Genomic DNA, 14,258 nt, shown 5'->3' on the forward strand with positions numbered 1-14,258 from the left:
GAAAAAGACAACACATCAAAGCACAAACTGCATGGTTTTCATGTCCTAGTATATTATATATTATATCGTCAACCATTCTGTATTATGTATTGGTATTAAAGTAAGAGATGTGAGAATAGCTTGAGATGTGAGGCTGGTCTCATAACACTCAGATTTCACTATCGGCCAGGCCGATATATCGGCAGATATTAGCTTACTGCAGATATATCAGTATCTGCGTATGCGTCGGCCAATAAGTAACAAGAAATGTCAGTACAGAAATGCCAAACTCGGTTTGAGGTCATTTAGAAACAGTGTCTCCATTACATAGTTTGTCCACCAGAGAGTGTTGAAAGTTGATTTTTCAACTGTAAAATGTCTGTAATGTCTGTAGTTTGGTCACAGTTCTTTAAATAAGCAAATCTAAGGGATCTGTATCAAGATTATTTAATTGTTTGTTTATCAGAAAATCGTCAAATCATGGCCATTTTTCACTAACTGTCATTGGGGTAATTGGGGTTTAAAAAGTGCTCAGAAAGGGTTAGGCTGAAACAGCTGTAGAAAATTTGTGAGTGCTGATTTCAGAGCGCAATCAAATCAGGATTCTGTTCTCTACGTAAAACTCGTACTGCACCTATAAATCTGTCTCTGTACTCTCAGATCTGGACTCACGGGTTGATTAAAGTTTGAAGTTGTTTTGTAGTTTTGTCATTAATTAACTTCCATAGCGGCATGAATACAGTTACCAGCACTGGAACACACACACATTTAGAGTGGCCCCGCAGCAACGGCACTAGCAGATATTTATAGAACGACAAGCTTTCTCTTATGTTTTCCCTCTGCTCTTATTTAGGAAAGACACACACACACACACACAAGCTTGTACTTCTATCTTTGTGAGGACCGTCACTGACATAATGCCTTCCCTAGCCCCTTACCCTACCCTTAACCATTACAACTAAATGCCTAACCATAACCTAATCAAGTCTTAACCTTGAAACAGCCCTTTGAAGTTGTGAGGACTGGCCAAAATGTCCTCCCTTTCCAAAAATGTCCTTCCTCTGTAGGTAAACAACGTGTTACAGTCCTCACTGTGTAGCAAGTACAAGTCTACACACACACACACACACACACACAGACAGAAAAAGAGATGGGCATCCTACCAAGGTCAGACATGCAGACAGATCTCTGTATTTTTCTGTGTGTATGTGTGTGTGTCTATAAAAAGCTTCTACTGCCAGAAGGTTATGAGAGCAGCAATTTATAGCTTCCTGTAAACACACTATATACACACATACACACACACACACACAGACAACTCTACATACAAACACACCAGTGGCTAAACATGCCAACACACACACACACACACACACTGGTGATTGAGCCTGACAAGCAAAGCCTCAAGCGCTCATACTAAATAAAGCAACCAATGTTAAACACACACAGTCAGTTAAAAATAGCAGTAACGCAGACAATGCTTCTCCCATTTCTCACCAGAAAAAAATACATTTTAACACACCGTGTGTGTGTGTACTACAGTATGTCAAAGGTTATAACCAGCAATAATCACTGGCTCAATCAGTAGGGCTTGCATTTCTTAAGGTGTGAACACGGAGCATGTGTATAACAGCTGACAAATCAAAACCTCTAAATGTGCAGCGTGCACTAAAACGTAAGTAAAAAAGTAGCAGAGAAACTAGTTCAGAACAACGCTAAGTAAATCCCCCAGAGGCTGCAATGCTCTTTACAATTTGAAAATGTTGGACAGAATAAATAACATTGATGTACGGCTGCAACTAACAATTTTATTAATCGATTCTGATATTGATCTGCCGTTATATTTTCCATTAATCGCTTGGTCTACACAACATCAGAAAACAGTAAAAAAAAAAATACCCATCACAATTTCCTAGAGCCCAAGCTTATGTCATTAAATGTCTTATTTTGTTGACCAACAGTCCAAAAGCAAAATATCTGATTTACGATCATACATGACAAGGAAAAGCAAAAGATTCTCACATTTCAGAAGCTGGAACCATCAAATGTTTGACGTGTTGGCATGATTCATTACTTTATTGCCATCTCAACATTAACCCTAACCCTTGTCTGGACGGTAGTGTAAGAGATCATCTGGGGAGCAGGAATGTGCTCAGTAAATTTCTTAGCATGGCATCTATCCTTTGCTTTTGTACAAGTGGGGATTTTGGTCTGACGATGGCTCTAGAGGATCAAAATGTTGGACGTATGGGCAGACCGACGAACTGACTGACGGTCAGGCACAGATGAAGCAACAACTACGCTGGAAAACAAAATGCATCAGCCGGATCTTACAAAAGAAAATGTTTTCAAAACATTGTAGTTCCCTAAATTAAAATAATCTAATTTCTGAGACACGAGAACAGACCTTTCGCATGATGGTTCAACATCCTGAAGTGATTAGCTAGCAATAATCTCTTGGAATTTAAACAATGACACAAGCCTTAAATATGCAACCCCTAAAACATTCTGAAAACTTCCAGAGAATCCCTCTGAAAATGTAGAAGAGTACAAAGTCCCTGAAAGGGGTTGTGATCGCTAGACTGTGATGTGGCACACTTAGGCAAAGCCTAGTTGGTGCATTCAAGACATTTAAGGGACATTTAACTGAGATTTAACCCTCAGCTTCCAGAGAGCATTGCATTTGTGAGCTACGTTATGAAATCTAATCAGTTCAAATAATCAGTTAAGACTTTGTCATCATTTTATTTTGTTTGTTTTTCGTCAATCATATATCACCTGTGTCAAGGAAGTTGAAACCAAAAATCTATTTAAACATTATGAAGTTAATGGGCTAAATCCGAGGTGTAACTGCAACCTTAAGTAAGCCAAGAGCTCGCATACCTCTTTTGGCGACAATATGGAAATGTAGTCCTCATAAATGGAGCGCGCTTTCTCCTCAATAGCGCTCTTGTTGATTTCCTGTTTGAGGTCTTCGCAGGCCAGCCAGAACAGCATGTTCTCCTCGCTGTACTCCGTCCGCAGGAACTCTCGAAAAACATTTCGACCCGCCGGGTTCCTCATCAGCTTGTCGAAGGACTGAGACCACAGCCGGATCTCTTCCACTGAGGGTTTGGTGCTGACGGAGGAAGAGTGAAAAAGACCGTTCATTTGTTGATCTGTTTACTTATGAATTCATTCATTCTTGTTTATTTGTTGTTGAAGTACTGTCATGGTCCAAAGTTTATGCCCTGTTCACAGTTCGCTGATTAAAAAAAAGCAATGAAATGTAACAAAGAATTACTAACTCATTCAGCATTACAGTTTGTTACGTTTCTGATTTACATAAATGTTTTGGACTGTTTCTGCTTTGTGTTTGTATATTTATAGTTATTGCTATGTTGTCTTCCAATCAGCACCACATCTGTGTATCTGTAGTTTCTGAATGTGAAATCTCTCATGAATCCTGCATGCATAAGTGAACTAAACTAAAATTAGAAAGCACTCAATAGAGCACACACTTCCACCAAAACTGCACCATCCTCTAAATATATTGTGTTAAAGTAATAATAAAAAGTTTTCTGAGTCTACATCTGCACCAAAATACACACAGTGACAGGAAATCAGGTGATGCGTGTGACTTTTTTTGTACAGAACTTCGTGGTCCCCCGAGGATGACTTTGCTGATCTACCACCACCTAACATGTGCATACTAAATGTCACCATCGGAAACATGCTAATTTGTACGAATGTTATGCTAACATGCTTAACATTGCATACTAAATGACAGAATGTCAACATTCTACCTACAAGCATGAAATGACAACATGTCAACTTGCAGTCACTGACATGCTAACTATAAGGATATAAGCATCCTGTGCTATATATATATATATATATATATATGCATGCTAGCATGGCTGTGAACTTTTGGTTTAGTTTTAAATGAAGAGCAGATGTTCAAGAGAAAATCTTTCAAATCTTGCATCCACACCAAAAACTAATTGTTCTTTGTGCGATGGCCTAACCTACAAATGTTTATCAAAATCTTTTGACAAATTTTAAACCAAACACAAAGAGTGTGTGTTAGCGCTGCAGACTCACCAAACTTCACAGTTTGGTATGATTTCCATCTTGGTGTCCTGTGATATTCTCTTCCTTCTACTCCGCCTCCGTCTCTCCTCTTCATTCCTGACGGTGAGACTGACATGATAAAACGGCTTTCAGACAGGAAACACACACACACACACACACACACACACACACACACACACACACACACTAAACCACAGCTGACAGAAGAGTAATTTCTCTCAGAACTATAAACACATGTACAATCACCCACAAGGATGTTACTACCCCCATTTAATGCCAACACTAAGCACAGTTTTGTGCAGGGTAAAGCAGCAGCTACAGGTGTCTACACATTCAGTGTGTGTGTGTGTGTGTGTGTGTGTGTGTAACAGAGAGAGAGCTATAAATAATTTGTTCCCCTGTGGGAACTACAGAGACCTAATCACTGTAGCGCTACTGTCTAACTAATGTCTGGAGGCTCTGTGTGTGTGACCGTGAGCAGGTTTGTCCAATGTATTCCTCTGTGTGTACATAGCCAGGCAGTGCCAAAAATATATAAGTATGTGTCAATGCTATGGTGGCTGAAAGTGCACTAAGTGGAAACCACAAGAATTGTGATTAGTCAGCTTGAGTGCAGCAAGTTTCTGATGCTGGTAGAGATTGTTGCAAGCGAAGACAAGATAAAGCAACTCGAAGAAAGGCTCAGTAACCTGCTGCTTTTGAATAACATTAGACCTAATTTGTGATCCAGCAAAGCCATTTCTTGTGCAGACTTCCTGCTTCATGTGGTCGCCATTTTCTATCAGAGTGAACTCCAGAATATAAACATGATGACTTCTGCTACTAAGCACTGCACAGCAATAGTCTCCTATTCAGGAGAGAGACAAGGCAGACAATGCTACACAACTAAAAACCCATTTGTGCAATAGATGCATCTACAGCAGGACAGCTGAAACACCCAATGCAGCCATAAATCCACCTTTAACAGAATCTGAAGCTTAACTTTATAAGTTCCTTATTTCATTTCTGTTAATAAATAAATAAATAAATAAAAAACCTCTCAGTAACACTCAGGAAGCAGACACGCACAGATTACAAATACTGGTGACATACACTGCTCAAGTTTTACTCACACAACAGATAGGTTGTCAAGTCTCGTCAAGCTTTGCAGACATGGTGAAGTATATTGCAATAATGATAAGGCAGCTGTGTTAACAGGACCACAGTTCCAGAGAGCTGCTCTGTGCAGGTGTTGGTGTGTATTTGTCTGTGTAAATTAGAGGGTGGGACCCGTTGGGCCAGGTTCGGACAAAAAGTTTGAAATGATGTTCGGGTTCGGTCAGGTCGGCTGGGCTAGCCTGCTTGACATATTTCTAACTGCTAATACAGACACTGCGTAATGTGTGTGTGTTAAAACAATCTACCTACAGCCTACATAAAACAATACCTTTTGACAGTCATTTACAAGGTACACCGCCTGCACATGTAACCATGGTAACAATTGTGTGATAGGGTAACACAAACTCAGTGCTTCAGCTTCAATTAACTGCATCGGGCTCGGGTCGGGTTTGGGGTCGGGTTCGGACAGAAATATGCGGCCTGAGCTGCACTCTGGTGTAAATGCAGTGTGTGTGCGTGCCTCCTACCATGAGCAGCTGCAACAGCAGCACCAGCAGAAGCAGCAGGCGTTGGGCCGTTGGGAATTCTGGGTAGTGGCCATTCCCCGCCCCCCTCCCGTCCCGCTCAGTGCCGAGGTCTCGCTGCGACCCCCCCCCATGGCCAACTCGCCCGCTCGCTCGGCCGGGATCGGACCTGTGTACTGTAGGGAAAGAGAGAGAGAGAGATACTGTTATTTCATCTGAACTGTTATGAGTCATTTACAGTGGTGGAAGAAGTATTCACATCCTTTAATTACTTAAGTAAAAGAACCAATACCACAATGTTAAAAATACTCCCTTACTTTACCTCTATAAGTTAACGTCCTGCATTCAAAAGCCTACTTAAGTAAAAGCACAAACGTATCAGCAAAATGTATCAAAAGTACTCGTTTAGCAGAAAATCATTATTATATATTACATTAATGGATAGTTAATACAGATGCATCAATGCACAAGTAGCATTTTACTGTTGGAGCAGGTCAAGGTGGAGCTACTGTAGTATTACTACTTTATATACTGTCAAGTAGTTTGGCGCTTCCCACCCTATGGGTCAGACCCCTTCCAAGGGGTCACAAGATAAATGTGGAGGGTTGCGGATTAATGGGCTATGAAAGAAGTTATGCTACACAAACGTGTATACATTTTTTGCATTTCTAACTAACCTTTTTCTGAAATGTTGTATAGTTTTACATCTTTGGGCCTTGAACAGTTATCTAAAGGAAACAGTTTGGGAAGTTTAGAGGGGAAATGTCCCTTTGGTGGAACTGCTAACAATTCATTTTCACATCTAAACTGTGACAAGGGGCCCCAACTAGACACTGCTTTTCTGTGAACGTTGGGAACCACTGGGAACCACATCATATGTATTTTTATGTAGGATCTTAATCTGAAAAGTAACTAGTAAATATAGTGGAGTAAAAAGTACAATATTTCTCTCTGAAAGGTTGTGGAGTACAAGTATAAAGTAGCATAAAAGGAAAATACTCAAGTACAAGTATCTCAAAATTAAGTAAGTAAATTAGTACTCAGGAACAGTACTTGAGTAAATGCACTTTATTACTTTCCACCACTGCACCAGACATTTTTGTATTGCTGAACAAAACAGATGTGGGCAGCGATTTCGAGGTAAAGAAGTTCTGTACTTGAGTACAGATGCCGCAGACTCTTCAAAATGACTGAAGCTGTGACATCTAGCATTTCAGCGTCAATCAATCAATCCTCAATAAACCTCACAAGGGAATCCAAAAGAAGCCCGTCAACCTCGAGCTGCATTTTTGCATTTGTAGAGCTGATATCGATCCGAACACAGGTCTGGGTAAAGTTCAGTAAGCTTTTGCTAACAATAGATGACTATCAGGTCAATCGGGGTGGACATGAGGATTGAAACCTTCAAGAATTTCTGCTTAACAGCATACAGAAAGACGGAAATGTTCCTGAAAACAATATGTTCCGACATGTAGACATGTGTCTGAATATTGAGAAACTTGAGCTCTAACGACTTCACTGGTGTCGGACGGAGGCTAAAAATGGTCTTCATGTGATCGTCTTTGTGTACAGTAATCATGCCAAGGTAACACAGTTAATATGGCAATCGTGTGTGTCAGTGTTTTAAAATGCTACACGTAGCATGTGTGTCTTTATGGATGATTGATTATTGTGAGTTTTGGATTATAAAATGTATATTTCATTAACTTCTTTGGCAACATTAGTCAGTCTTTTACACACCGATTAGGAAATACTGTTTCTGTGAATCATACATGCTAATGAAAATTAGTTTATTGTAAATTGAGATGGGAGGGCGAGAAAAAGCGGAGAGCAGAGAAGAAAGAGAGATTTGTCTGTCAGATGAAGAAGCACAAGCAAATTTCTGTGACTTGTTATGAGCTTTGCAGTGTAACCTGCTTTGACGTTTCATAAAAGACGGAACCTAAAGCTGCTTACATAAACTAGCTTTAGATTAACATCAAGGTGACCATAAAAGAACTTTTCGAAAAACATAATGATTCAGTCTTTGACCACATTTTAGTCAGCATTTTCTTTCCTCTTCTTTTTCTTCTCAATCAGTGAGTGAGGTAGGGAAGTGGGAGAGATTAAGATGGAAAAACAAAGAACCAAAGGGGCAGGATTAAAAGGAGGAATAAATAAATGTATTGGGAGAAATAGACAAAATAGAGAGCTAAGATATAGAGAGAAATAGTAATGGTGAGAGATGCTAAAAGATGACAAGAAAAAGATTATAGAAAAAAAGAGGAAGAGAGAAAGATGGAAACTGGAGATTTACAAATTTAGAGAGGTTATGGAAGAGGCAGAGCCAGAGAGAGAGAGACACCATGTAGAATTGAGGAAGTGAAAGAGAGCGAGTATGGAGACAGACCAGGCAATGTGATGCACCATGTGATTGAGCTGTGATCACACGCACGCACGCACACACACACACACACACACACACACACACACACACACACAAAAATGATCACACGTACACACAGGTTTCTCAACTTTGGGTTCTGGACCCTGAGCCCCTGGATCACTTGATTTGCAGATGATGACTCAGGAGATTTCTGTATGGGCGCACACAGTAACGCATGTATGAGAACATGGTGTACATCATGTGCTCAAACAACATATGCACAAAAAGACAGCAAATATACGCACATGCGTAATGAAAAAGCACACAAAGAGACACTGTCACACATGAGAGGTGCATTCAGATGTACAATGAAAAGTACGCAAATGCACACGCATACATACACAAATACACACAGACGCGGTGCGGTGTGTGTGCCGGGCAGATAATTCCATGTCGATGCTATCATCATTAGATTGGATGCATTTGTTATTTTTACATTTCTCTAAAATGGTGAAACTACAGCTCAGCTGACATTAGCCTCCAGCTGTCGACTCTGTCTGTGTGTCTGTCTGCCAGCACAGGGACAGAAGTGGGCTGCTGACCTGTGTGTGTGTGTGTGTGTGTGTGTGTGTGTGATGCCAACACTCCAGAGAGTGGGTGAATGTGGCAGAGTGGTCAGTGATGCTGGTAACACAATAAATGAGTGAATGAAAGCAATAACCTGCAACATTTTCATGTCAATAAAGATCTGTTCTGCTGCCTGTAGCGGGAAAACACAGCCATGATTCATGATTTTCTGCTGTAACACAAACTGTATATTTCATTCTTTTTAATCGTAGCTTCTCAGCGATGTGAACTGTTTAAATTCTTCTGTTTAAATAAATTAGCAGCACTTCAGTCTACAGTGTCGTTGGCACCCTTAAGGGGGTGCAGTGCTCCATAATCCAAACATCTTGGAATGGAACGAATAACATACTGACGATTTAGCTGCTCCTAGATAATTACTAGCAGTTAAGGTTGGTGATACGATGATATACACTGAGAGCCGAAGTGAAACTGGAACTTGTCAGTTAGGAACATAGCCTTACTCTAATGCAGTGGCTCACACTTTTTCCGTCATGCCCCCCTTTCACAAGCCGAAAAACGTTCATTCCCGCCCACACACACTCACATAAACAGATTGAATACATATCAAGCATTAACAATATTGGGGAAGCAACAAATAAAAAAGGAGCCAAGTTGAATTTGATTGAAATAAAAGAAATGATTCAGGTCAGCACGATAGCATCAGCAAACTCTTGTTTTTTTATTTCCCTACATAAATCACGTTCATTCAACTTACTTCCACTTCATATTTTTCCCCTGGTCATCCACGCCCCTCTATGCCCCCCCCCCAGGGAAGTCCGCGCCCCAGTTTGAGAACCACTGCTATGTTGTGCAATTCAATAAATTGGTCTAGAACAACAGTATTTTTTTTAAAAGATATTTATTTTGTTTATTGAATACACCTATTTCAGCGGCAGACAGAACAGGTTCATGGCAAGTTGAGTGGCCGCGGCTAGTTCAGAAATGTCTATAAGCGCACATTTTCAATTTGTGCATAAAAAAATAGAGTGGAAAGGGGAAAAAAAAGTCGCAAAAAATATCGCAAATACGTTTCTATGCTTGAATAATGTGGAAAATGTGTATTGATAAAAATAAAATATGACAAAGTGCATTGTAAAATAAATCCTGACGTACATGAGGCATGTGAATGAAATCCCCGCTGAACCTTCGGCTCCACTGGAGCAACAAAAAAGTAGCGGCAGACTAAAACATCACATCAGCGTGGAGCGATGAGGAGATTGTAACGTTCTTCAAATTAATACACGAAACAAACACAAACGCCATATTTCCTTCTAATTTTCTACATGCTTCTCCACAATTCTGAGGTTTGTCTCGCTTCGGTAACGTTGTATTGCAGTCATACCAATAAAGCCACTTGAATTGAAATTGAACGGAGATGATGCAACTCTCTCTCTACATAGCTCTGGAGCAACCGTAGCGATGTAGGGCAAAGGCTACCTGTTACTAAAGAAAAAGGAGAAAGGAGCCAGTTTCTTATAGAACTGCCTTAGTCACATTGTCCTATGGAGACGCTGAACTCAACAAAAAGTTAGCAGTGGGGAGGAAAGAAAGGGAGTCATAGAAAGATAAAATCAGGAGAGATAAGAGACAAAGAGGAAGTCAGGGACATGTAGACACACATGCTAACCTTCAGAGTCCTAAAGTCAGGAGGTCTTAACAGCCGGGAGGTAATGAAACTACTGCATTGTTGTGATTTAACAGAACAAACTGAGGACCATCATCATCTGTCAGCTGGCCGGTCTGCCCAACACTTACATTACTCGTATTTAACAACCTCTAGACAGATCGCCATGAAACTGACTATGGAGTGATGGTACCGAAGAGGATGATTCTTAGTAATTTTGGTGACCCCCTGACCTCTCCTCTAGTGCTGCATTCTGACAGAATATAAAAATCAAATCGACTGGTTGCTATGAATTTATTGAGTACATTCATGCTCCCCACGGGAAGAACTCTCAGGACAAAACGGGACGTTTTTAGATTAACAGAGAGGCAGCAGCAGCAGCAGTTTACCTGCAGATGTAGCTATAGCAATGTGTGCCATCTACAGGCAATGAAAGAAAAATTTTGATACATGTGCCACCTGCAGGCAACCAGTGCAACAACTGTTGTTTTTCATTCACTGAAGAAAAGTTTCTGATGCTCCAGATAAAAAAAATGAGCTTTTCCTCACTGGAGAGCGCTGACAGAAGGGACTGAGGGCAGACTATGGATGTATGGGGCAGACATGTCGCGTTACTGCTCTTAGACAGGTTGGTATTTGTAAAATATTTGGAGTAGGCTATGCAGCTATTACATTTACTCTACCTAAATAAGGTTTTATTGTCTTAGAACTGTGGAAATGTCTCTGTATTTTTGTAACTATTTCTGAACACAAGCCAGGGGCGAGCTCACTGTAGGCATACGTCAAAAGCACACGTCGACAGTGTTTGTGTAATTACTGTCACTGCCAGAAGGGGGAGCGTTTTAGACCAAGTTTGAAAAATACTGTAATTTTCCTTTAAAGTAAACTGTCTGGTGCAGTGGTAGATATATAGACAGAAAACCAAGGGAACATGTTTTAGATTTTCTTTTACAAAGACTGATAAAAAAAAAAACAACCTTTGTGATTAAACCATGGATGTATTATGAGATCTGGATACTGTGCTACAAGATGGCACCCATTCATTCCAGTGAAAGAAAAATACATTTTAACTACCCAGTTTTTGTTCGAGGTTTCCTGTCAAGAGTTTACAGATGTTTCTTTTATAATGAAATATTATCTTTTATTTTATTTTAGTAGGAGTTAGAGGGGAAAACGTTTTGGCCCGCAGTACCACGGTTGGCCACTGGGACACAATGGCAACAAGGCTGACACACCCAACTGTACCCAGCTGTCTTATTACACCCATGGAGAAACCCACTAAGTTGCAGATGCTAGTTGATCAGAAGCTAACTAAGAAAGGGGGGGGCAGGGCTTCAGGTCTGTATAGTGACCATAATACTGCCTGAAGAAAATAAACCTAACTTACAAATATTATACAGTATAAGTGAACTGATGAATTTCTCTGGTAATGTGTATTTGAGTAAGGCAGCCAACTGTGGTGCTGCTGACAGGTGTAGTGTGCGTGAGTGTAGTCACTGTTGAAACACACACAAAATACATAGACAACCACACACCTTCAGAAACACACTCTCTCTCTCTCTCACACACACACACACACACACACACACACACACACACTGCACTGATGTCACAGTTTACCTGCACAGTCAGGGCCAGAAACAGATGAACACTCCCTTCCTCTATTTTATCACCCGCCCCATCTTTTATAACACAGAGCTATCACGTTTCTGCCTTTGTGTGTGTGTGTGTGTATATGTGTGTGTGTTTGAAAAGGCAAGTCTGTACGAAAAGTGTGTGTGTGAATTCATGTTTTCTAGAGGTGATGACTGAACACGGGAAGGTTCGTTACCAGTTTAGTTTGAAATCGAGAAAGACACAAAGAAAATAGACTACAAAGAAAAAGAAAGAAAGAAAGAAAGAAAGAAAGAAAAAAAGCAAATGTGTACAGTTCCTTTTGAGCAGATGTCTCACTTCCTCTTTTGTTCCACATGAATTTCAGTGTGTGTGTGTGTGTGTGTTTAACAAGATTCAGGTCGGAGTGTTAATCTGATTAAACTAGATGACATTAGAAAGACTTAGAAACCACACACACACACACACACACACACACACACACACACAGGGTAGTTCACTTCCTTGTCATCTTAACTCCATCTCTGTAAATATTTTTTTAACCTTTATTTATCCTGGTAAGGTCGACAGGGTGCACATGCTGTTTTTCTGCAACGCTTTGCTACACGCACACACACACACACACACACACACACTCTGGCCAATAAGAAACTCAAATGGACCAGTTAGAATAAATGCCTTGCTTTAGGACACAGGCTACCTATTACGAAAGAAATGGAGAAAGGAGACAGTTTCTTATGTAATTGCCTTAGTCACATTGTCCTATGGTGAAATTCAAACTAAAAACCTTGGAACTGCCAGTATACTTCATCAGCAGTGCTCGTTTCCAGCGTCAGAATTGGGGGCTGTATCCGACCACTTACGTAAGTTTTGAAAACCGACAATCTGACATTCACGCCCACTTCACACCGTGATTGGCCAGCTGTGCAGAGGTGAGAATGGAGCGAGGGTTTGAACACCTCTCTCGAGCTGCCTTTTTTCACTTTTTACAAAACAGTTTCTGTCACTTGTCATGTGAACAACACAGTGCAACACTATGAATGCCTTCCAGGAGAGAAAATGTGCACCATTATTCCCATATTTAAACGATATCCCGTCTCTCCCCTCTCTATGGCGGTCGGCTTTTTCCTTCAAGTGAGGCAGTTTGGAACAACTATAGTTGATTTCTTTTGATTTCCGACGTGGTCAGACAACACATCGCACAAACTAGTTATTTTCTATCATAACCCGACCCTTCTGATTCTTTTGCACAGTTTCATTCTTTGAGGCAGATTTGCTTCAGTTTTAGAGCCCAGTCACACCAAAGATGAGCGTCTTACTATTTTAACTGCGATATTTTAAGATTATTTTGTTATTATCAACAACAAAACATCCCATGATTGTTAGCCCCCGACATGTTGTCAAAGCCTCACAGGAGCTATGTTGTCAAAGCCTCACTGAGGAGCTATTCTAAATGTTTTTGTTCTTAATTGCTTGAAGATGTCGTAAAAATGTTCCAACAATAATGCAATCAAACACATACATTATGCATATGCCCTTAAATACTATATATTTAAGGATAAATGTAAGCAGTTCTGTGCACTTTCATACAAAATCTATTTTATCTTAATCTTTTTTTTAAATAACTTCACTGTGATCACCTTCTTTGTACTGTCCTAGTTTGTTCGCCATCTCTGCATGCTTTGGCAGCACAGACGGACTCACATGCCATGCTAATAATGCAAGATGAAATTTAAATTCAGAGAGAGACTCTGCCAGGGCTTTTTCGTACTGCATGTACATCTACCAACACACACACACACACACACACACACAGCTGCACCTGCCAGCAGGGTTTAAGTAATTAAGCGCTCATTTTAAGTATTAATCTGAGAGATTACGGCTCTATAATCTCACCACCTGATCGCCAACAGCCTTCTGTGAGTACGTCTGTATGTGTGCGTGTGTGTGTGTGTGTGTGTAACAGAGAGGTGGGGGTCACACTGACAGATCAAGAGACAGAGAGATGAAATGAAAGAGAGAGGGGATGTAATGGAGTTAAAAGTCTGTTCTGTCTTTTTTTTTTTTAGGTTTACTGACAACATTCAAATATATTTATAAAATGTAACATATCAGACTTCGTCAGGGACAGGACAAAAAAGTCCTGGACTTCTTGTCTCTGGTGTTTTCACAGTCCACAGCGTCTTCTGTGTGTGTTGTCTGAATTAGGATGATGAACATTACGCTGAACTCAACAAAAAGTTAGCAGTGGGGAGGAAAGAAAGGGAGTCATAGAAAGATAAAATCAGGAGAGATAAGAGACAAAGAGGAAGTCAGGGACATGTAGACACACATGCTAACCTTCAGAGTCCTA

General features: G+C 40.4%; 1 protein-coding gene across 13 annotated transcripts in view; it reads right to left on the reverse strand.

The window, feature by feature from the left end:
- Nucleotides 1-14,258, reverse strand: part of rgs19 (regulator of G protein signaling 19) — a 36,778-nt gene that overhangs the window by 4,630 nt on the left and 17,890 nt on the right. For 6 of the 13 annotated variants that reach the window (XM_044210122.1, XM_044210127.1, XM_044210125.1 and 3 more), the window contains 3 exons: nucleotides 5,679-5,851; nucleotides 4,063-4,161; nucleotides 2,863-3,097 (listed from right to left, as the gene is read on the reverse strand). In XM_044210122.1, the coding sequence (XP_044066057.1) occupies nucleotides 2,863-3,097; nucleotides 4,063-4,161; nucleotides 5,679-5,851 (507 nt within the window). Of the gene's footprint in view, nucleotides 1-2,862; nucleotides 3,098-4,062; nucleotides 4,179-5,678; nucleotides 5,852-14,258 lie in introns of all 13 variants that reach the window. The other 7 variants (XM_044210120.1, XM_044210117.1, XM_044210121.1 and 4 more) reach the window with 2 other exon arrangements.

The sequence above is a fragment of the Siniperca chuatsi genome, linkage group LG10 (assembly GCF_020085105.1).
Source record: "Siniperca chuatsi isolate FFG_IHB_CAS linkage group LG10, ASM2008510v1, whole genome shotgun sequence".
Lineage (NCBI taxonomy): Eukaryota > Metazoa > Chordata > Actinopteri > Centrarchiformes > Sinipercidae > Siniperca > Siniperca chuatsi.